Source organism: Bombina bombina, chromosome 1 (genome assembly GCF_027579735.1).
Source record: "Bombina bombina isolate aBomBom1 chromosome 1, aBomBom1.pri, whole genome shotgun sequence".
NCBI classification, from domain to species: domain Eukaryota; kingdom Metazoa; phylum Chordata; class Amphibia; order Anura; family Bombinatoridae; genus Bombina; species Bombina bombina.
In genome coordinates this window covers 617,185,714-617,211,502 of record NC_069499.1, presented here as the reverse complement: position 1 = coordinate 617,211,502, position 25,789 = coordinate 617,185,714, and the positions used below count along the sequence as shown (strand labels likewise).

The window sequence follows — 25,789 nt, the reverse complement described above, 5'->3', positions numbered from 1 at the left end:
AATAAATAGGGACCATAGGAGAATAATCACTGTGTATGGTAGAGCATGGGTCGGCAACACATTTCTGATGTAAACAGATAAGTAAAAAATTGAAATGGCATGATCTTTCTTACATTCCCTGCAGCATGTGTAACCCATAAGTGTCCAGGAAAACATGGCCGAGGTGACGACCCTATTTGTAGTGCTAAAATTACATGCTCTAACAAAGAAGCTCATGTAATTTTTGTAGTACAATATCCCTTTAATCTCCATATTGCAGAAAATCTGCCTAAATGTTTTAACAGATTTGAAATGGGTATTTTAAACACATTTTGTAGGGCTTTACACGTAAAGAGATCTAGGGATTTAACCTTAAAAATATATTTACTGTGATCTATCTAGGTATGCTTTTCAACAAAAATACCAAGAGAACTAAGCAAATTAGATAAAATAAGATGTTTAAAATTGTATGCTTTATCTGAATCAAAAAAGAAAAATGTGGGTTTCATGTCCCTTTATAATGTAAAAGCTTTGTCTATCATAGTCACAGTATTAAACATGCATTATTTCAGTAAAACATTTTTTTTACATTCTTTGATTTTATTATGTTCCCCCGCAGCCACCACTACATACAATCATTTTTTATTTTTTTATTATTGTTGTTTTGACAAGTGGGCACAATTTATTTCTACGTATGGCAGCACTCTCAAGCTTTCACTGCAACTGTGCTGTGGTGGGTTCTTTACAAATACATACTGTTGTAAAAGTGAGCCATACTCTAAAGAGCTTGTTGTATAGAGGTTTATGGATGAATGAGTCCTAATTTATTTTAGCTTAGTTGCAGTTATTTGTAAAATGAGTCAAGGTTGCAGTGACAATGAGAAGGCCCATTTTTATTTTGATGGGGAGGTTTCTGTTGATCAGCCAGTGAGCAGTCAGTCCAGTTAGACAGAAATGCATTTCCTGCTTCAAAATCTAAGTAAGAACTCTGAAGCGCATGTACGTATGCGCGAAATGCGTCAGCTAGCAGGGAGCTTACCTTGACTTGTATGACTCCTATCTGAATAAACCTTGGATTATACTGGCGACTGATGACCCAGTCTTTCTTCTCCATTTCAAAATCTAAGTAGACAGGCTTAAATTTTTTTTTTTAAAGGACTATAATAGTAAAAAAAAATGTATCCTCATTCATTAGAGCATGACATTTTTCGGCTATTATAAACCTTAAATGCAAAAATATATAATGCTGATATGCTAAATCACTTGAAAGTGATGCTACATACTGTAACTAAAAAGCTAACAAGAAAATATCACTTGAACATCTCTATGTAAAAAAAATATATATATTTTTACCTCAAAATTTCTTAAACTTACAAAAGTAAGTGCTCTGGTAACAGTTATACTTCAGCTACTGTCCAGGTGCAAGTTGGGGGAAACAAATAGCCAATCAGCAGTGCTGAGGCCATGCAATGCTTTGCTGTGATCTCATGAGATTTCACTGAAATTAAGTGAGATTTCATAGCGAACTTCCTGAAACTGAATAGGAAAATAACTTGACTGTTCCTGCACATGCTAGATGCACGCTCCCTTGCAAGTCCTGTGACTAATATCCTGATTGACTGCTCAAAATCCCTTTACAATGGGGTGTAAATACTTAGGAAATTGGGGTATCTTTTTTTTAATTATTTAATTTTTTTTTTTTTTTATTACATTGATATGTTCAGGTGATATTTTCTAGTCAGCTTTTTACAGCTATGCTGCATCAATTTCAAATGCTTCAACATTTGGGTATCCTGTCCCATTAATATGCTTAAATATTGCTTTTTCATGTGTGTGCTAAATAATTTTATTTTAACAAAGCACACTAAATTATAAGTTGTAGTGTGCAAGGTTTTAGATTATTATTATTATTATTATTATTCTGTTTTAGTATATCCTGATATTTTATTTTAGTCCAGAAACGCATTCATCTTGTTGCTTTTTCTTTCAGGATGGGCAGAATTTCTGTATTCGAGATGAACAACAGTTTTGCAAAGAGATTCTACCAAGATATTTTAAACACAACAATCTATCCAGTTTCATACGGCAGCTCAACATGTGTAAGTAAGGTTATGTACGGGTGCTACAGTTAAACATGAGCATATGTTTAAATGGGAATAAATCACCAACACACACTATATATATATATATATATATATATATATATATATATATATATATATATATATATATATATATATATATATATATATATATATATATATATATACACACTATTAATAAAGAAAGACAAAGTGACATACATTACTATCACTTTAAAGAAAGGGAAATTTGCACACAAAAACGTTTAGAGAGAACAAAGTTGCTCTCATATTTATTAACTGCAAATCGCAGGTGTCAGGATTGGATTTCATTTCCACGGATACAAGTAATAAATGTGACATACATATTAGCAAACGGTATAAAAAACATATACAATCATATATACATAAGAAAATTGGGGCAAATACAGGAGGATACTAACTCCCAGATTGGAAAGGCTTATTACGGTGTATATATATACACACAAATAATAGCAAACGGAATCTGCTAATAAAGCCGGCCGGCTAAGCACCGTAAACAGACCAAACATGGGGGTACCTCCCAAAAAGTGTCCACCTTTTTGCTTCTCCAGAGAGGACTGTATAGTGGAGGCTAGTGAACAATCAGTGAAAAAGTGGCTGTTTTATGCCATATAGCCACACAAATAAACCGCCTTTATGCTCCTCTCCTCGGAGCTTCCATAACTCGTAGCGGTGATGTCACGAGGGTGTGTCTGCAGCCATACACACCTCTCCTCCAATTGGTGGAATCTCGATCTCTCTGCACAAATCACAATAGAGCCCGTCCTGGCTCAAATATTGTAGTAAAGAAGGACTGTAGTTTAGGGCAAGCACATAGGTAGATCAGCAAGCTGAGAGCAGAGCATGGTTATCTACACTTAGGCAGTGAACTCAGTTCAATACGAACTCGCTTGGCGGGGTATAACCGATCCCATCTCTCAGATGACTCTTGGATATCCGGAAAGCACTTCCCACCAGCCTTTCAGGACACTGCAGACTCACAGACCTCACACGATGCAAAGTCAAATGTCCCAATTTTCTAAGACAATAATGGACACAGATGTTAGCAGTGTCCACATACAAGCAACACATTCAGTGTCCGATTAAACACACTTGGTGCCAATGTCATGAGCGTTTCACCCCCACAGCTCTCATGTGTGTCATGGGCTTCCATCAAAAGATACCAAAAGAACAAAGAAAATTTGATAATAGAAGTAAATGTAAAAGTTGTTTAAATTTGCTTGGTCTGAGAAATGAAGGACAAATTTTGTGTTTCATGTCTTTTTAAGCAACGTCACAGTAACCCAATGCTGTGTATTGTTTGATCAATGATCAAAGGCACAAAGTGGTGGAGTAGCTTGTTCTATGATTATTTACCATCTGGGAGCAGCCTCCTTTTGGCCAATAGTACTTTTCATAGAGGAGAGCTTTCCTAAAGTATATTAGTTTGTTCCTGCCTAACAAGGAAGTCCAGCCCCAAAATACCAGGCAATCACTCTCGGAAAAGGAACATGGCAACCCCAGACTATCATTTCGGCCTTCTTTGGCTTAGTCAGTAAAGTGCCATATTCCTCTAAGCCAGTGATTTGCAACCTTTTTTTTGCCGTGGCACACTTTTTTACATAAAAAAATCCTGTGGCACACCACCATCCCAAAATTTTACAAAATCACACATTGTAGCCTAATACAGGATATATATACAGTGTGTGTGTATGTATATGTATATATGTGTATGTATGTGTGTGTGTGTGTGTGTGTGTGTGTATATATATATATATATATATATATATATATATATATATATATATATATATATATACACACTGTACTGTGCTGTCATGCCATGCCCCCTACAAACTATACATGACATATTGACATTCATTCACAAACAATCATAATGATTGTCTGTGAATGAATGTCAATGTCATGGTTGTAAATTATGCCTGATGAGCCTGTCACATACCTCCCAATATTTCAAAATTTGAAAGAGGGACACCCCCACACTGTTGTCAGTCTGCCGCGGCACACCTGAGGATCTCTCACGGCACACTGGTTGAAAAACACTGCTCTAAGCACATTGTATGAATAAAATATCACTTTTATTATTAGTCAATTTAATTTGCCCCTTGTCATGCATAGACATGGATGTTGGCAAGTCGTTTGACATCACGTCGTGTCTGATGATGTAACACAATGGAGAAGTTCTTAGTGGCACTTCTCATTCCTTGTGCATATGGGGGACCATCTTCCAGAGCCCATATCTCAACCCATCATTTGGAAGAGGAGAGTGTACTCATATGGTTCATAGATTAATTTTTCTTTAAGATCATAAACAGCTGCCAGTACCCAAGATGGTGGTAAATGTGGAGAGTTAGAGAGCAGGTTGGGGGGGAGGGGGTTAAGGGAGAACCCTATGCTGCAGTAAATATATATATTAAAAAAATATTTTTATACTGGCAGACTTTCTGCCAGTACTTAAGATGGCGGTGACAATTGTGAGGTGGAGGAGGGAAGAGAGCGGTTTGAGAGGGGTCAGGGAGGGATCAGGGGGTGGTATGTGTCAGGTGGGAGGCTGATCTCTACACTAAAGCTAAAATTAACCTTACAAGCTACCTAATTAACCCCTTCACTGCTGGGCATAATAAACGTTTGGTACACAGCGGCATTTAGCGGCCTTCTAAATACCAAAAAGCAACGCCAAAGCCATATGTCTGCTATTTCTGAACAAAGGGGATCCCACAGAAGCATTTACAACCATTTGTGCCATGATTGCACTAACTGTTTGTAAATAATTGCAGTGAGAAACCTAAAATTATGAAAAAGTGAACATTTTTTTTTTATTTGATCGCATTTGGCGTTGAAATGGTGGCATGAAATATACCAAAATGGGCCTAGATCAATACTTGTTGTTGTTGTTGTTGTTGTTGTCTACTAATATATATCAGTGTTACAATGCTAATTTTGAAAAAAATAAAATAGCAAAGTGCTACTTGTATTTATTGCCCTATAACTTGCAAAAAAAGCAAAGATCATGTAAACATTGGGTATTTCTGGTTGTAGATGTGTAACAGATTTTGGGGGTCAAAGTTAGAAAAAGTGTGTGTGTGGTTTTTTTTTTCAATTTTTTTTTATAGTAAATTATAAGATATGATGAAAATAATTGTATCTTTAGAAAGTCCATTTAATGGCGAGAAAAACAGTATATAATATGTGTGGGTACAGTAAATGAGTAAGAGGAAAATTACAGCTAAACACAAACACCACAGAAATGTAAAAATAGCCCTGGTCCTTAAAGGACCAGTCAACACTGTAGATTTGCATAATCAACAAATGCATGATAAGACAATGCAATAGCACTTAGTCTGAACTTCAAATGAGTAGTAGATTTTTGTTAAATAAATTGCAAAGTTATGACTATTTCCACTCCCCCTGTATCATGTGACAGCCATCAGCCAATCACAAATGCATATACGTATATGCTGTGAATTCTTGCACATGCTCAGTAGGAGTTGGTGTCTCAAAAAGTGTAAATATAGAAAGACTGTGCACATTTTATTAATGGAAGTAAATTGGAAAGTTGTTTTAAATTTGCATGCTGTATCTGAATCGTGAAGTTTCATTTTGACTTAAGTGTCCCTTTAACGAAAATTGAAAAATTGTTTGTCACTAAGGGGTTAAATCACTAACTAGTCAGTAAGACATTTAAATCATGGGTTTTTACATACTTGCTTGTTATAAACTTATTTACAACCAGATGAAGGTTTCATTTTAAGATTATCTTTTTTTTTTTTTTTTCTGGCAAATTTCAAGGGCAATGTTCCTTCCAACTGTATCATGTAGCCAATCACAAATCATATACACACACACACTGCACTGTTGTACATGCTCAGTAGAAGCCTGTACCTCAAAAAGTGTACATATTAAAGGGACATTAAAAACTTTGAGATGGTAATATAAAATGATAAATTAAATAATTAAAAAAAAAAAAAACTCTACAATATACTTTATTTTTTCCCCTTTTCCTGTATTTCCATTCTGAAATTGTGAGCATTTCAGTTGCTGTTAGAAGTGGAAGTGCAAAACACTGTTATATTCCGTACAGACAATGGCTGCACTCTCTAGTGGCCTATTTTATATCTGTCCCTAATTGGCCACAGCAGAGAAAGTAACCTAAGTTACAACATGGCAGCTCCCATTTTTTTATAGACACTAAAACTTTATACTTATTGTGGCACTATTTAAACAAACAATAAATACAATTTTATAAAACAACAAATTAAACTTTAAAAAATTACATCTACATGTTATTCTCTTTGAATGCATCATTCTATTTAGTGTTTAATGCACATTTTAAGAGTGTGAACATTTTGATAATGGAAGTAAATTGGAAAGTTTTTTTTTTTTTTTTTTTTTTTTTTTTTATAGCTTGCTCTATCCCAATTATGAAAATTCAATTTTGAAATTAGTTCCACTTTAAGAGGTAATGGTTTTATTCAGTGTAGATTTGCAGAGGAACAATGAGATTCAGGCCTTTCTCTGTTTCTTATGCTTATTTTATAAAATGTTTGCAGTAAAGAAGAGGCGTGTTATCTCTACAGACACATTCATTTTTTTGAGGACTGCAAAACCAAGCATCTGTGATAATATCTTCTAGGTAGCAAAAATTGCTTAAAGTGAATTTAAATTTTGATGCTAAAGTGCCCAGTTTTTCAAACTTCGATTAAAAACAGGGGCACTTTAATTCATCAAAATTTACATTTCACTCCTGTTGTGAAAAAAAAAACTTACCTTTTAAACTTCACAGCAGCTCCAGCTTCCTCCACCCGTTTCAAAGCCTCTTCCTGGGTCTAAAATGAGGCCTCCAGCTTCCTCCAATCACAGCGTTGAATCAGACACTGATTCCCCTGGGGGGGAAGCTGTGATTGGAGTATGACCTATCAATCATTTCTGACCTCAGAAATGGCTTGTGAGACCGGAGGAAGCTGGATCTGCTGTGAAGTTTAAAAGGTATTTTTTTTTTTTTTCATAACAGGAGTGAAATGTAAATTTTGATGAATTAAAGTGCCCCTGTTTTTGATCGAAGTTTTAAAAACCGGGCAGTTTAGCATCAAGATTTACATTCACTTTAAAATAATCTTACAGAAACCTCTGGAAGAGCATGACATTTTGAATGGATTAATGGAGTTCGTTTACCAAAAAATAAACATTGCAGCTATGAATATACAGTCTCGTGCTACACAACTAAAAACAAATCCTTATTTCAGGATGAATAACCTTTTGACTATAATGTTAATAATTTTAATAGAAAACTCAGATTTTTGTTTTCCTCAAAATTGATGATATATATATATATATTTTTTAAATCAATTTCAATTAAACTTTTTTTTTTTTTTAAATTTTGGTTAATGGGAGAACTATATGGGCTAATATTCTATTAGTGGTTTTGTTAAGCCATCTGTCAACAAAATGATCGATCATTTGTGTGGCTTTCTCAGAAAAAAAAATGAAAACTGAAATTGTTATTTAAATGCAATGAGTGCAAAGGACTAAAAATAGTGTAACATAGGTTAGCAACAAAATAGTTAAATCTATCAACCTCTGCTGACTTTTGAGAATGATTATTAAATTGATGAGTTTGAGGATTAATTGCCACATGTGTTAGGTTTTATAAAGTTACCATATCTGGATTAAAGGGATGGTTAGCTCTAAAAATGTCCTCATCATATTGTACAGGGTTGCTTATAATAAAAGAAAAATGATCAAATACATTGCCCTGTGCTTGTTTCAGATCAGGAATTCTCTGTCAGTTTTCAGAAGACCTAGCAAAAGTCTTCAGGTATTGCTGTGCCCATGCGTGAGATCTCCAAAGTAGTTGAGCATGCGTTGGTGGGAGTAAATCTATGCTAATTTATTGCAAATGGATGGGCGTTTTAGTGACTAAGCCGGACAGCCGTTTCTGGTGGTCTGGCAATTCAGACGTCACAACCATATAAGAAATTATGTTTTAAATGGTCTTAGAGGCTTTGGTTTTGTGAAATAGTAAGTTCACATATTTTACTCATATAGGAATGTTGTGTATGTTAATAAATGAGTTTTTAATGTTGACTTTTCTAATCCTTTAAGTGTTTTAGTTCCCCTTTTCACTATAGTAATCTCCCATTTTTAGTTTTATGAAGAACTCACTCTCAGATGTGTGTTTTTGTTTCCACAGATGGTTTCAGAAAGGTAATGAGCTTGGAAAGTGGACTTATTAAACCTGAAACTGGTTCGGCTATTGAGTTCCAGCACCCATTTTTTAAAAAGGGAAAAGCAGAGTTACTGGAAAAAATAAAGCGTAAGGTATGACTGTTGAAATATTTAAAGGGCGTTATACATACCCAAGTGTTGAAGCACTTGAAAGTGATGCAGCATGGCTGTAAAAAAGCAGACTATAAAATATCATCTGAACATCTGTTAAATAAAAGGAAGCTATTTTACCTCATAAGTAATCACACCCCACTTTAAGCAGCCAGAGTACTAGTTCTAGGACTTACCAGGGAGTGTGCATCTGGCATGTGCAGGCACAATCATGATATTTTCATAGGCAGTTGAAGGAAGTTTACACTGAAATCTCACAAGATCACAGCAAAGCAATACATGACCTCAGCACTGTTGATGCTGATTGGCTATTGTGTAGTTTGTTTGTTTTTTCACCTCGCAACTGAAGTATACGTGTTCACAGATCACTTACTCTGGTGATCTGAAGAAATTCAGGTAGCATTTCTTCCCTTTTTACATAGAGATGCTCAGGTGATATTTTCACCACTGCTTTTTACAGTTATGCTGTATTACTTTCAAGTCATTTATCATATTGTGTCACTTTAAAGGGATATTAAACGGTAAATACATGCTACATATAATGATGTATTCAAAGCAAAGATTAGCCTTAGAATAATATGTAGCTGTATTTTTTACCATTAAATTCATTGTTTAAATATTGATGATGTAAGTTTAAAAGTTTAGTTTCTATAAAGTACTCTAGATAAAGTAATTAGGAAAAAATATATAAACCAGGCTTTAAAGAAGAGTTTATGTAAACAAGGCTGTGTGGACTCCCACACAACCTGGTTTGTATTAGTTGGTTGTATTGCCTGTTTTATACCTATCCCTAATTGTTTGCAGCAGGACAGTAAGATAAGCTTAAAACTTAAAAGGATATTCCAGCCAAAATTGGAAACCACATTGGGTGCATTTTGATATTGAACAGAAGCAATTTTGTAATATACATGCATTAGCAAAAATGCTTCTAATAAAAGCTGTAGCTGTTTCAAAAGTGTATTTAAATATTCACCGTGCACCAGCATTTTAAACACAGCACTTGCTCAGAGAGCCGAAAGTGCTTGTACCATCTGGTAATGACTCAATTTGTTAATTCCTGACATGATACAAGCCCCAGTGATGATCTGAGCAGCTGCATTATTTAAAATGTGGGTGCAGTAACAATATCTAGCTATGCTTCACATGCACGTGCAGAGAACATTTTTAACACTAAAACAGCGATAACTTTTACTAGGAGCATTTTTGCCAGTACATGTATATTGCAAATATGTTTCTATTCAAAGATGTAATTAATCTGTGTGCATTTACGTTTTGACTGGAATGTCCCTTTAAGTCATGGTGGCACCCATTACTTTATAGAAACTCAGTGGACTTTAAAAAAAAAAAAAAACAATTTTCAGAGTTATATTACAGGAGTTAAATTACAGGAAAAGGGCACAAAATAAATAAAGTATATTAAACTTTTTTTTTTTATTACACATAATTAAACAATTTATAAAAAAATGTCATACTGTTTAATATCACTTTTGAGCAGCTCCCAGATGGTTTAAGGGCAGCAACAACTTTCTATAATTAAGAGCAAGTGCTGATGGCTTAAAGGGTTATATATAAAATACCCACATTTTTCTTTCATAATTCACATAGAGATTGAATTTTTTTTAAGTAACTTTCTAATTTACTCCTTTTATCATTTTTCTTTGTTCTCTTGGTATCTTTATTTGAAAAAACTGGAATTTAAGCTTAGGAGACCGCCCATTTTTGGTTCAGCACCCTGGGTAGCGCTTGCTGTTTGTTGGCTACATTTAGCCACCAATCGGCAAGCGCTACCCAGGTGCTGAACCAAAAATGGGCCAGCTCCTAAGCTTACATTCCTGTTTTATCAAATAAAGATACCAAGATAAAGAAGAACAATTGACCTAGGAGCAAGGGAGCCACTTGCTTCTAACACTTTGGGTTATTCTATATACAAATACCAGCGTTTGGCTCCTAAATATTCTTACTAGCTCTTAAATTTTAGATTTGTAGACCCATGAGGTAAGGATAAAGCAAAATATCTTAATTTTTTTATAGATTTATGTTTGAATTTTTTTCATCAGACATTTGAGGACTGCACTTAATTCACACTGCTCCATTTTCTACAGATTTCTCAACAGTTCACACAAAATGTTTTCTTAAAAAAACAGTAAACATTTGGTATCTGCACACTGAAAAAATAATATATATATATATATATATATATATATATATATATATATATATATATATATATGTGTGTGTGTGTGTATGTATGTATATATATATATATATTTATTTTTTCACTAAAGTAATATAAACACAGAGCTTCATAATTAGGGTGAAGATTTAATGATCTACCATCATATTATCATTATTATTTTTATTATTATTACATTCAGTTTTTTGTTTCCACAGTTTTAGAATAATTGCGAGACATGTGTGTCTGCACTCACAATGCAATAGGGACATCAACCAGGGTGCCAAGTCAGGTATATCAATAATCCATTATAGAAGAGGACTGCACTCACTGGATTTGGTATATAAAATAAATTTTTTTATTAAGGTGACGTTTAGGGGTACGCAGACCCCTTCCTCAGACCAGGCAACAGTGCAAATGAACAGTGTGCAATATAAAGCAACATAGCCCCTCCCATCAAACAATTAGTGAAATTGCGCCAAAACCTCAGTGGTCAGTGATGGTGTGATGACACCCTCTTTCTCTCTAAGATTAGTCTATGGATGCTATACGATATACCTACTGATGTTCAACAGTTGACACACACATGCTTGCCTAAATCTTGACATACGTGTTTTTCTGGCTATGAGCCCTTTTTCTCTACTTGTCCTTTTTTCTCTACTTGTCCTTTGTTTACTGAGAAGTATGTTTTACTGAGAGATACTGATGCACTAATGTTTAAATGCTGATATACTGCCTAGGTCCTGCAACTATCTTTTATTGAGCGCTGTTTCCTATAGACTGCCTTTATCGATGTTAAGTTGTTTCTTTGTGGTAGCTATTTCAGTATGTCACACATCACATTGTAGGGGGACATTTTATTTCTTTGGGTGCACCTTGAGTGTTTTAGGTGCTACTCATATGTCATGTCATTTATTGTTTGAGAATAGTTTTAAGATACACTTATATGGCTTGCACAATTATACTGTTTTTAACTATCACATTAGTAAAGGTAAGAATATTGTTTATTAGGTGATTCACCTGTTGTCATGGTTACATAGGTTTTGGCGCAATTTTACTAATTGTTTGATGGGAGGGGCTATGTTGCTTTATATTGCACACTGTTCATTTACACTGTTGCCTGGTCTGAGGAAGGGGTCTGCTTACCCCGAAACGTCACCTTAATAAAATTTTTTATTTTATATACCAAATCCAGTGAGTGCAGTCCTCTTCTATAATTGATTATATATATATATATATATATATATATATATATATATTTGTGAGTTTTTCAAATTTTGAAAAATAAGTTGTTTTGACTGGTTTCCCAATCTTTGTGGATCTTGGTAGTGTTCCATTAAAGAACATCCTATGACTTTCCGTACCTGATGATAATGTTTCACTTGCTATTTATTACATTTTCTATAGGTACACATGTTCCTATTAAAATAAAGTGTTATGCAGCGTTTATAAAACTATAGGAACTTTGTGAGCTTAACAAGTACAAGAACTGTGATTAAGACTTCCCAGAATCCTCTCTTTTTTTTTTTTTTTTTTTTTTTTTGATTGGGGGAATATTTATTACAGAAGGTATGTTTTATCTGTAATCCTGATTCATACCATAACACATCTTCCATCCAGGTCTTTGAGTATACTCATAATTTCTACATTTTAGCTTTTTACAAAAAGTATGGCCACTCCTCTACTAGCACTTTTATAGGAAACAAACTTAACCCTCTCCACCCAATCTCCTTTTTTAGTTTTTTTTTTTGTTCTAAATCGGATAAATGCATCTCTTGAATAAACACAATGTCCTCCCTCTTAAGTAAGGATAGTCCTTTCTCTTAAAATGGAAATTCCCCATACGTTCCAGGAGTATAAGTTAAATGTAGATTTATATTGGGATACACTGATGTAAAAAAAAAAAAAATTGCATTTTTATCTCTCCTCCCCCAGAAGTGAGGACACATCTTGCATATCTTTGTCTCTCTTAGTTTCCATATCTCCAAAAAAATACAGTTGGACCCCTACGTCCAGGATCTCCCGACTCCCACAGTCTAAAGAAGATGAAAGATCTTGAATAACTGTACATGCATAACATTATTCCAATAACAAATGCATACACTCTCCACACTTTCCATATAACTCTTGGAGTGAGACAATACAATGTGTAGTGTTAAGCCTTTTTGCATCATCCTTCCACATCTGTAACATGAATATTAAGCAAAACAAATACCAGAAACCTTGATAACAAAGGAGATAGAAGCACAGCCTCCCCAATAGACAAAGAGTGTCCCATTCTGCCATCTTGGCAGAATCAATAACTTTAATCATAATAAAAGCTTAAGTTGTAGAAGAGTTAGCAATTCACGTTTTCACCCTTCCTCTCTTTGAGAATGGACAGATGAAGTAGGTCCTAAGGAATTTCTCCATGTAGCTAGGTAGATTTTAGCATCGGCTGGACATTCAAAAAAATGTAGGCCCTCTTGGTGTATTAAGTTTAAGTCTAGACGGGTAGAGAGGACTGGCCTGTTTGCCCTCATTGTTTAGTTTTGTACACAATGGGGAAAATTCCCTACGTTTTTTTTTTTTTTTTCCTCATGAGTACTACTGAAAAAATCCTGAAAAAGTAGAAAACGGGAGTTTTGAAAACTTAAGATGTCTAATTTTCTGTATGCTCTGAGAATATTTTAGTTTGAAAGTGGAGGAATTTAACCAATGTAACCATAATTGGGCGAGGCTCAGTAACTCTTCTCTCATCAGAACTCTCTGGGCCCATCCGGTTTCTTCTCTACACTGCCCACTAGCCCCTCAGGGAAATGCCTAGAAATGTTGGAAGGGTATTCTCAACAAAATGTAATATGTCAGATTGTTTAATAGCTTTAGGTAGGCCTAATAGGCGTCTATTCTTGCTCTGTGATCTATTTTCAAGATCAAAATAAAATCTATTTTATTGCAACAGAAATTATATGAACAATTACATTTTACCAGTGTTGGTAACACTTGTGTCTAGTTTTGAGATCCTGCTCTCAACCTCAGTTACCCTTGCTGAGAACTGTTTGACATTTTCAGTTAAGGTATCTACCCCCCATTTGTAGGTTATAATTTTTCAACCTAAATAGATTTGAAATTTGTTTCACTATTAGATGTGTCTCTGGTGAGTTACCCTCTAGTAGAGCTTCCCCAGAATGTCTCTGTTATTTTCTGACCCCATTTTTGTTCTACAATCACTGTTTTTTATTACAACCTGCCATTGGGATACGAGTTCATGTAATATGAGGGCTGGATACGGTCCTTTCTCCTTCTATTGTGATATTGTCCCTCTGCCTCCCAGTTGTACTGGTTAGAGGGGAGGAAGTTGCCACAAACAGGTCAAAACAGTATTACAGTATCTTAGGGATAGACTAGGTCTCAGATATGTGAAGATATTCATGAACTTGTGTGTGTTGACGGACAGATTGGAATTTTTGTCTTCAAGATAAAAAGGATAAATAGCATGCAAATTTCAGGTGAAAGTGATGCAGAACTTAAGGTCTTAAACTATTCCACTTCTTGATTTGTTTGTCCAACAGGGACAACACGTTGGGGAGCCAGGGCTTGAATATTGGATAAAAAGTCAGAATAGTGCAGCAACTATTGCACTATGTAGGCAGTAGTTATCTCTTGCTGGTGATAGATAAAATAAGTGAAATCCAGTGCAATTTCACAAAACACCAGAAGATGCCAGAGCAGGATAAGTAAATCCAACACTGAAGTAAGATTTAAAGAAAAATAGGAACGTTTGCAAGAGTTCAACAATGAGAAATTTATAAACTTAATACGTTGTTATATTCATCCCACAGTACTGGGTAGTAATGTTCCCAAATTATACCGTGTAGAAGAATATGTATACGAAGACTAGAGGTTCAATCTGAAAGGCCATCTTCAGTGGAAATCCCCCTTAAGTGTCAGCGTGACAGTGAGTGTTCAAATATAGTAATACTTTACCGATACCACAATTCTGATGCAGATTACTTGCTGAGGTTTCTGGAACAACGATCTCACCAACTATAGGCAATCGTGTAGGGCCCACTTCAAGACGTGCTGATCTCAGATACGTCTATGCTTTGATTGTGGGCTTTCTATATGGTGCCTGTATTTGCGCACCTTTTCTGCAACCCTCAGAGATCCAGTGATGGTGTTTGTCCCGTCCCCCCCTTGATTAGAAACCAGGAGATTTGAGATGCAGGATCCCAACCCGGTAGGACCGGTCCGCGGTGATATCCAGCTGCGTATCGTCTATGCAGTCCTTGGCTATGTCGCACCGCTAATTGTAGCTGTGTTTTAAGGATCCCAATACGATCCTCAATGACTTTGGCATGACGCCCATATATTCACTGTGACAAGTGGCGCGGAGGCCAGCCTTGCAACCGAGAGGGTGAAGTATGGCGCACTTAGTAAGGCGGTAAACGGGCTCCAGTGAGGGAGAGCTGATAAATCTCCTGCAAAGTACAGAGGTCTGTAAGATGTTAAAGGGACAGTCTACAATAGAATGTTTATTGTTTTAAAAGATTGCTATTCCCTTTTATTAACCATTCTCCAGTTTTGCATAAACAGTTATATTAATATACTTTTTACCTCTGTGATTGCCTTGTATCTAAGCATCTTCTGACAGCCCACTAATCACATTACTTTTTATTTATGTATTGACATGCATTTAGTACTGTGTTGTGCTAAATCTTAAATAACTCCTCAGGAGTGAACACAATGTTATCTATATGGCCAGCATTAACTAGCAATCTCCTGTTGTGAAAAGGAAAAATAAAAAAGCATGCGATAAGAGGCAGTCTGTAGTGTCTTAGAAATTTAGAGGTTAAAATGTTACAAAGTATATTAATTTATCAATGTTGGTTGTGCAAACCTGGTGAATGGGTAGTAAAGGCATTATCTATCTTTTTAAACTATAACAATTTTAGTTTAGACTGTCCCTTTAATCTTCTATTCTAAGCAGCTTGTTCTGCCAAGGATAAAAGCTGGGCAATGGATATAAAAAGTTCCTAAATTGGTGTTTTTATAGCATTTTCAAGAAGCAATCCTCTTCGCCCGTTCATCGGAAGTCTCAACCCTATATATACACTTTTATTGAACTAGTTTAGTGATTTAGAAAGGGATGGTGAGATACTAGAAAGTATCCAGCTTTTTGTAATTTTTGCAAACATATTTAATATAATTACACTTTCAAATAGCTATGCTTTGTTTTGCAGATATGTCTTTTTTTGTATACGAAAGGAGAAAGGCATCTTTTAGTTTTAATCATTGTCCCTTTTAAAGCATTTTTTAAACCATGTTAGCTCTGTGTCTGTCATTTTAGTACAGTAATGTTCATTCACATTTTTAATGTTTTTCTTTGCTAGGTATCTGCTGTCAAAACAGAAGACTCCAATTTCCCCCAGGACGATCTGCATAAAGTCCTTGCAGAGTTACAAGAGTTGAAAGATGTGCAAAGCAGCATGGACACCAAACTGGACAACATGAGGAGGTCTGTTCAGTATTATAAGATAAACCTGAAACGGTATTTTAGCTGGCACTAATGGGCACACATGACTTTTTTAAACAGATGTAGTTTGGTGTTCTGGTACATAATGTTAATGGTGCAGTATACACTCCTAGCCTAAGTGTATCGATTTTGTCTGTTACTTTACAATCCTATAGTTGTTCTACTGTGTTTCTTTGTTCTTTGCTTCTGGAAAACAAATATTTCATCATCAGACAGGTAGTATTTTACATTTAATCACATTTACTCAACTTTTAAAACCAATTTTTATTTTTACAAATACACAGCTCTTTGTTAACTCAAGGCATGCAACTCAAAAAATAAATCATGATTGTTTAAAGTGATGGTACACTTTGTTCTGTTCTATAAACAGATCCAGAATGTTGGCAATATTTTTGATCAGGGTTCTTCAAACCACAGGTCGGGACCCATTACTGCATTACAACACCATGTTTTCTGGGTCACAACTTGTGTGTGTTAACTTTTTCTTTCATAAAATGATGGTCCATGGGCTCCATATTATATGGTATATATTTCCCTCCACTAGGAGGAGTTTAAAAATCCCTACAAGAGCTTAAAATCTCTCCAACCTCCCATCTCTAATCAGTTCTGTTCTTGGCTTTGTAGGAGTTAGTTGAGAATAGGTGTTCTAGCTACTTGCTTATGGATTTAATTTTGGGAGCTCAGATCAAAGTGAGACCCATAATCCCTGGGTATTATCATTCACAAAAAAGACGGAAGAGCGTCTTCACAGCAGCTGAAGGATGCAGGGACATAGGAATACCCTGTTATGTGCGCAGTATTTCCCTATGAGATTTCAGCCTTAGCTACCCTCAGGCATTGCAAGGATTTGTCCTTAGCCTTACCCTGGATACTGCTGCAGCTACATGCCTGGTAAGCCGATTGGAGGGGTGCTACTTCAGATAAGTGACTTACCATAGCACACACACACAGCCCAGAGGCTATTTGTAGGTACTCTGACACAGGTACAGCATAGCCTGGGGACTTACTACTCTCCTCATAAAACACTTTTTTTTTTTTCTTCCAGATCCCTGTCTGCTCTCTAGTCTTATTAGGGACAGAGCCAGGTAAACTCTGCTCTGGGGAAACATTTTGGGCAATTTGTTAGAAATAGATGTCTGGCTCTTTAAGAAAAACTGCGGACTGCTCTGTGCAATTATCGGTTCAGTGGAGAACACCAGGGGGTGATTTTATTAGTTTTTATTGTAAAACCAGTACTTGGTGCAAAGCCTCTCCTGAGTTATTGGTATCACACCGGCGGTAGCCCTGCCCCCTCAGCTTCCAGGGCTTTGCTCTTCACTCAGGAGCTGTAGCATTTTCTTTTTTTATGACACAATGAGTCCACGGATCATCTTAATTACTAATGGGATATTCACCTCCTGGTCAGCAGGAGGCGGCAAAGAGCACCACAGCAAAGCTGTTAAATAGCTCCTCCCTTCCCTCCCACTCCAGCCATTCTCTTTGCCTACGTTAGTGATAGGAAGTGGTAAAGTGAGGTGTTAGATTAGATTCTTCAATCAAGAGTTTTTAATTTTTAAAGTAGTTCAAGATTGTGCTGCGTTGTTCTAGGGTGTAACTGTAGTCCATATCAGTCTCTTCAGTAGAGCAGTGGTGACTTTAGAGCAATGGGAACTTGTGGGACATAATTCTCACTGCGTCTCCCATATTTTGATGCTGCCCTTACCCTGAAAACCTGAGGGATTTTACTCAGGATTTTCGTTTATTTACAGGTCCATGGGATGGAGAGGACCTCTCAAACCTGGGAACTGCCTTGCTGCCAGGCAGAAGATGAGGTAAGTGCTAACTTTATTTCTTGGGGTAGAAAACTCAGAATAAGTTTGGGCACTTTATTTTCTATATACAGACCTCATAGTAATAATGGGCTCCTTATCAAGGGGTTACAGAGAGAGATTCTCCTAGTGTACTAGGGGTTACTATGGCAGTATGGATTGTGACTCTTCTCCCGGCGTTTCTCATGACCAATAGTAGCCGACCGGGAGATTTCATATGGGCAACGATGCAGAGTGCAAGCTCAGTGTGAGATTCACTACTAACATTTAACGGGCGATGTACTGTAATGCAGGGTGCAAACTCAGTGTGAGGGTGCTACACTTATTTCTTCTGTTATGTGTGATCAGTCCACGGGTCATCATTACTTCTGGGATATAACTCCTCCCCAACAGGAAATGCAAGAGGATTCACCCAGCAGAGCTGCATATAGCTCCTCCCCCCTACGTCACTCCCAGTCATTCTCTTGCACCCAACGACTAGATAGGATGTGTGAGAGGACTATGGTGATTATACTTAGTTTTTATAACTTCAATCAAAAGTTTGTTATTTTACAATAGCACCGGAGCGTGTTGTTGCCTCTCTGGCAGAGTTTGAAGAAGAATCTACCAGAGTTTTTACTATGATTTTAACCGGAGTAGTTAAGATCATATTGCTGTTTCTCGGCCATCTGAGGGAGGTAAAAGCTTCAGATCAGGGGACAGCGGGCAGATGAATCTGCATTGAGGTATGTAGCAGTTTTTATTTTCTGAATGGAATTGATGAGAAAATCCTGCCATACCGTTATAATGACATGTATGTATACTCTACACTTCAGTATTCTGGGGATGGTATTTCACCGGAATTACTCTGTTAAAAGTACACTAAACCTTTTAATAGGTATTTATCATGTTAAACGTTTTTGCTGGAATGTAGAATCGTTTGCATTTTCTGAGGTACTGAGTGAATAAATATTTGGGCATTATTTTTCCACTTGGCAGTTACTTGTTTTAATTGTGACAGTTTCGTTTCTCTCTCACCGCTGTGTGTGAGGGGGAGGGGCCGTTTTTGGCGCTCTTTGCTACGCATCAAAAATTTCCAGTCAGTTACTCTTGTATTTCCTGCATAATCCGGTTCATCTCTAACAGAACTCAGGGGTCTTCAAACTTCTTTGGAGGGAGGTAGATTCTCTCAGCAGAGCTGTGAGACTTATATATTGACTGTGATTAAAAAACGTTGCTCTGTAATTTTTATTTTCAAATTTAATTATTGTTAATTTACTAATGGGAACAAACCTTTGCTAAAAGTTGTGTTGTTTTTAAGGATTGAGACTATAACTGTTTTTCAGTTCATTATTTCAACTGTCATTTAATCGTTTAGTGCTTCTTTGAGGCACAGTACGTTTTTGTTAAATAAGATTGTAACCAAGTTGCAAGTTTATTGCTAGTGTGTTAAACATGTCTGACTCAGAGGAAGATACCTGTGTCATTTGTTCCAATGCCAAGGTGGAGCCCAATAGAAATTTATGTACTAACTGTATTGATGCTACTTTAAATAAAAGCCAATCTGTACAATTTGAACAAATTTCACCAAACAGCGAGGGGAGAGTTATGCCGACTAACTCGCCTCACGTGGCAGTACCTGCATCTCCCGCCCGGGAGGTGCGTGATATTATGGCGCCTAGTACATCTGGGCGGCCATTACAGATAACATTACAAGATATGGCTACTGTTATGACTGAAGTTTTGGCTAAATTACCAGAACTAAGAGGCAAGCGTGATCACTCTGGGGTGAGAACAGAGTGCGCTGATAATACTAGGGCCATGTCTGATACTGCGTCACAACTTGCAGAGCATGAGGACGGAGAGCTTCATTCTGTGGGTGACGGTTCTGATCCAAACAGATTGGATTCAGATATTTCAAATTTTAAATTTAAATTGGAAAACCTCCGTGTATTACTAGGGGAGGTTTTAGCGGCTCTTAATGATTGTAACACTGTTGCAATACCAGAGAAATTGTGTAGGTTGGATAAATACTTTGCGGTACCGGCGAGTACTGACGTTTTTCCTATACCTAAGAGACTAACTGAAATTGTTACTAAGGAGTGGGATAGACCCGGTGTGCCGTTCTCACCCCCTCCAATATTTAGAAAGATGTTTCCAATAGACGCCACCACACGGGACTTATGGCAAACGGTCCCTAAGGTGGAGGGAGCAGTTTCTACTTTAGCTAAGCGTACCACTATCCCGGTGGAGGATAGCTGTGCTTTTTCAGATCCAATGGATAAAAAATTAGAGGGTTACCTTAAGAAAATGTTTGTTCAACAAGGTTTTATATTGCAACCCCTTGCATGCATCGCGCCGATTACGGCTGCGGCAGCATTTTGGATTGAGTCTCTGGAAGAGAACCTTAGTTCATCTACGCTGGACGACATTACGGACAGGCTTAGAGTCCTTAAACTAGCTAATTCTTTCATTTCGGAGGCCGTAGTACATTTAACCAAACTTACGGCTAAGAACTCAGGATTCGCCATTCAGGCACGTAGAGCGCTGTGGCTAAAATCCTGGTCAGCTGATGTAACTTCTAAGTCCAAATTACTTAATATTCCTTTCAAGGGGCAAACTTTATTTGGGCCCGGTTTGAAAGAAATTATCGCTGACATTACAGGAGGTAAGGGCCACGCCCTGCCTCAAGACAAAGCCAAAGCTAAGGCTAGACAGTCTAATTTTCGTCCCTTTCGGAATTTCAAAACAGGAGCAGCATCAACTTCCACTGCACCAAAACAGGAAGGAGCTGTTGCTCGTTACAGACAAGGCTGGAAACCTAACCAGTCCTGGAACAAGGGCAAGCAGGCCAGGAAACCTGCTGCTGCCCCAAAGACAGCATGAACCGAGGGCCCCCGATCCGGGACCGGGTCTAGTGGGGGGCAGACTCTCTCTCTTCGCCCAGGCTTGGGCAAGAGATGTTCAGGATCCCTGGGCGCTAGAGATCATATCTCAGGGATACCTTCTAGACTTCAAATTCTCTCCCCCAAGAGGGAGATTTCATCTGTCAAGGTTGTCAACAAACCAGATAAAGAAAGAAGCGTTTCTACGCTGTGTACAAGATCTGTTATTAATGGGAGTGATCCATCCGGTTCCGCGGTCGGAACAAGGACAAGGGTTTTATTCAAACCTGTTTGTGGTTCCCAAAAAAGAGGGAACTTTCAGGCCAATCTTGGATTTAAAGATCCTAAACAAATTCCTAAGAGTTCCATCGTTCAAAATGGAAACTATTCGGACAATCTTACCCATGATACAAAAGGGTCAGTACATGACCACAGTGGATTTAAAGGATGCTTACCTTCACATACCGATTCACAAAGATCATTACCGGTATCTAAGGTTTGCCTTCTCAGACAGGCATTACCAGTTTGTAGCTCTTCCACGGATTGGCTACGGCTCCAAGAATCTTCACAAAGGTTCTGGGTGCCCTTCTGGCGGTACTAAGACCGCGAGGAATTTCGGTAGCTCCGTACCTAGACGACATTCTGATACAAGCTTCAAGCTTTCAAACTGCCAAGTCTCATACAGAGTTAGTTCTGGCATTTCTAAGGTCGCATGGATGGAAGGTGAACGAAAAGAAGAGTTCTCTTTTTCCTCTCACAAGAGTTCCGTTCTTGGGAACTCTTATAGATTCTGTAGAAATGAAGATTTATCTGACAGAAGACAGATTAACAAAGCTTCTAAATGCATGCCGTGTCCTTCATTCCATTCAACTCCCGTCAGTAGCTCAATGCATGGAGGTGATCGGCTTAATGGTAGCAGCAATGGACATAGTTCCCTTTGCACGTCTACATCTCAGACCGCTGCAATTGTGCATGCTGAGTCAGTGGAATGGGGATTACTCAGACTTGTCCCCTACTCTGAATCTGGATCAAGAGACCAGAAACTCTCTTCTATGGTGGCTTTCTCGGCCACATCTGTCCAGGGGGATGCCATTCAGCAGGCCGGACTGGACAATTGTAACAACAGACGCCAGCCTACTAGGTTGGGGCGCTGTCTGGAATTCTCTGAAGACTCAGGGACAATGGAATCAGGAGGAAAGTCTCCTGCCAATAAACATTCTGGAATTGAGAGCAGTTCTCCATGCCCTTCTGGCTTGACCCCAGTTAAAAACTCGGGGGTTCATCAGGTTTCAGTCGGACAACATCACGACTGTAGCTTACATCAACCATCAAGGAGGGACAAGAAGCTCCCTAGCAATGATAGAAGTATCAAAGATAATTCGCTGGGCAGAGTCTCACTCTTGCCACCTGTCAGCAATCCACATCCCGGGAGTGGAGAACTGGGAGGCGGATTTCTTGAGTCGCCAGACTTTTCATCCGGGGGAGTGGGAACTTCATCCGGAGGTCTTTGCCCAAATACTTCGACGTTGGGGCAAACCAGAGATAGATCTCATGGCGTCTCGCCAGAACGCCAAACTTCCTCACTACGGGTCCAGATCCAGGGATCCGGGAGCGGTTCTGATAGATGCTTTGACAGCACCTTGGAACTTCGGGATGGCTTATGTGTTTCCACCCTTCCCGCTGCTTCCTCGATTGATTGCCAAAATCAAACAGGAGAGAGCATCAGTGATTCTAATAGCGCCTGCATGGCCACGCAGGACTTGGTATGCAGATCTAGTGGACATGTCATCCTGTCCGCCTTGGTCTCTACCTCTAAGACAGGACCTTCTGATACAGGGTCCATTCAAACATCAAAATCTAACTTCTCTGAAGCTGACTGCTTGGAAATTGAACGCTTGATTTTATCAAAACGTGGTTTTTCTGAGTCGGTTATTGATACCCTGATACAGGCTAGGAAGCCTGTTACCAGAAGGATTTACCATAAGATATGGCGTAAATACCTATACTGGTGCGAATCCAAAGGTTACTCCTGGAGTAAGGTTAGGATTCCTAGGATAATGTCCTTTCTACAAGAAGGTTTAGAAAAGGGTTTATCGGCTAGCTCATTAAAGGGACAGATCTCAGCTCTGTCCATCTTGTTACACAGGCGTCTGTCAGAAAATCCAGACGTCCAGGCCTTTTGTCAGGCTTTAGCTAGGATCAAGCCTGTGTTTAAAGCTGTTGCTCCGCCATGGAGTTTAAACTTAGTTCTTAACGTTTTACAGGGTGTTCCGTTTGAACCCCTTCATTCCATTGATATAAAATTGTTATCTTGGAAAGTTCTGTTTTTAATGGCTATTTCCTCGGCTCGAAGAGTCTCTGAGTTATCAGCCTTACATTGTGATTCTCCTTATCTGATCTTTCACTCAGACAAGGTAGTTCTCCGTACTAAACCTGGGTTCTTACCTAAGGTAGTCACTAACAGGAATATCAATCAAGAGATTGTTGTTCCATCCTTGTGTCCAAATCCTTCTTCAAAGAAGGAACGTCTTCTACACAATCTGGATGTAGTTCGTGCCCTCAAGTTCTACTTGCAGGCAACTAAAGATTTTCGCCAAACTTCTTCCCTGTTTGTCGTTTATTCTGGACAGAGGAGAGGTCAAAAAGCTTCTGCTACCTCTCTCTCTTTTTGGCTTCGTAGCATAATACGTTTAGCCTATGAGACTACTGGACAGCAGCCTCCTGAAAGAATTACAGCTCATTCCACTAGAGCTGTAGCTTCCACTTGGGCCTTTAAGAATGAGGCTTCTGTTGAACAGATTTGCAAGGCTGCAACTTGGTCTTCGCTTCATACTTTTTCCAAATTTTACAAATTTGACACTTTTGCTTCTTCGGAGGCTATTTTTGGGAGAAAGGTTCTTCAGGCAGTGGTTCCTTCTGTATAATGAGCCTGCCTATCCCTCCCGTCATCCGTGTACTTTTGCTTTGGTATTGGTATCCCAGAAGTAATGATGACCCGTGGACTGATCACACATAACAGAAGAAAACATAATTTATGCTTACCTGATAAATTCCTTTCTTCTGTTGTGTGATCAGTCCACGGCCCGCCCTGTTTTAAGGCAGGTAAATATCTTTTAAATTATACTCCAGTCACCACTTCACCCTTGGTTTCTCCTTTCTCGTTGATTCTTGGTCGAATGACTGGGAGTGACGTAGGGGGGAGGAGCTATATGCAGCTCTGCTGGGTGAATCCTCTTGCATTTCCTGTTGGGGAGGAGTTATATCCCAGAAGTAATGATGACCCGTGGACTGATCACACAACAGAAGAAAGGAATTTATCAGGTAAGCATAAATTATGTTTTCTCCCGGTGGCTCAACTTATTAAAATAATAATGGCGACCAGGAGATGACTATTGATACGCCCACGAGGGGCGTAGCTTGTGTGTGTGTGCTGTAATGCAGGGTACGAGATCAGTGTGACGGTGCTTCACTATTAGATTAACAAAAGGCTAAGCACATACTTTATCTAAGAGACTGCACAGTTTGTTATTTCTCCTGGTGGCTCAACTTAACAAAATAATAATGGCGACCGGGAGATGACTTTTGAAACGCCCACGAGGGGCGGAGCTTGTGTGGCGCCAATTTAGTTGCGCATCCCTTTACTAGGCCTCCAGTTATCGGAAGGAACAGGGTATTTTAGTCAGAGGTTTTTCAGCTTAGTAGACCGCACCTCTTTCTTAGTGTTTCCGGTTATCTGAAAGACCTGTAAATTTATGTCAGTTTTCTCTTGTTAAGTGTAGTCAGTCCACGGGTCATCCATTACTTATGGGATTATATCTCTTCCCAACAGGAAGTTGCAAGAGGATCACCCAAGCAGAGCTGCTATATAGCTCCTCCCCTCACATGTCATACCCAGTCATTCTCTTGCAAGTCTCAACAAAGGAGGTTGTGAGAGGAGATAGGAGTTTTTTACTTAATTCTTCAATCAAAAGTTTATTATTTTAAAATGGCACCGGAGTGTGCTGTTTTTTCTCTCAGGCAGTATTTAGAAGAAGAAAATCTGCCTGCGTTTTCTATGATCTTAGCAGACGCAACTAAGATCCACTGGCTGTTCTCGCACATTCTGAGGAGGGGTAACTTCAGAAAAGGGAATAGCATGCGGGGTCCCCCGCAAATGAGGTAAGTGCAGTATAATATTTTCTAGGAATGGAATTGACTAAGAAAACACTGCTGTTACCTATATGATGTAAGTACAGCCTTTAATGCAGTAGTAGCGACTGGTATCAGGCTGTTAAATGTATGCGCAGTTGAGTTATTTTCTAGGGACTAGAATTTGACTGAGAAAATACTGTTAATACTGAAATAAATGTATAAGCCTTAACTGCAGTAGAAGCGACTGGTAGCAGGCTTAGTGATAACTTTGCATAACACTGGAAAAGTTGTTTTTAAAACGTTTACTGGCATGTTATTCGTTTTGTTAGGTACTTTGGTGATAAATCTTTTTGGGCATGATTTTTTCCACATGGCTAACGTTTATTTCTGCATAGAAACCGTTGTAACAGGTCTCCCACTGTTGTAATATGAGTGGGAGGGGCCTTTTTTTAGCGCCTTGTTGCGCAGATAAAATTCTAGCACAGTCTTCCTGCTTTTTCCTCCTTGATCCAGGTCGTCTCCAGAGAGCTCAGGGGTCTTCAAAATTCATTTTTGAGGGAGGTAATCAGTCACAGCAGACCTGTGACAGTGTGTTTGACTGTGAGAAGAACGTTTAATCTAAAATTGATTATCCGGTTGTGGGTATTGAGGGGTTAATCATCCGTTTGCTAGTGGGTGCAATCCTCTGCTAAATTCATACATTTACTGTTAAAATTGTTGGCTATAACTGAATTAGTTCATTGTTATTTCAACTGTGACAGTTTTTTTGTGTTTTTAAAAGCGCTGCTGCGTTTTTTCTATTGCTTGTAAATTCACTGAAAGATTTTTTCCAAGCTTGCTAGTCTTCATTGCTAGTCTGT

The 25,789-nt window shown here is 38.1% G+C and overlaps 1 protein-coding gene across 3 annotated transcripts in view; it reads left to right on the top strand.

The window, feature by feature from the left end:
• The window catches only part of LOC128645781 (heat shock factor protein 3), a 280,321-nt gene that overhangs the window by 10,417 nt on the left and 244,115 nt on the right, over window positions 1-25,789 (top strand). For all 3 annotated transcript variants that reach the window (XM_053699017.1, XM_053699018.1, XM_053699016.1), the window contains exons 2-4: window positions 1,970-2,078; window positions 8,293-8,420; window positions 15,984-16,108. In XM_053699017.1, coding sequence (XP_053554992.1) covers window positions 1,970-2,078; window positions 8,293-8,420; window positions 15,984-16,108 — 362 coding nt within the window. The remainder of the gene's footprint in view (window positions 1-1,969; window positions 2,079-8,292; window positions 8,421-15,983; window positions 16,109-25,789) is intronic.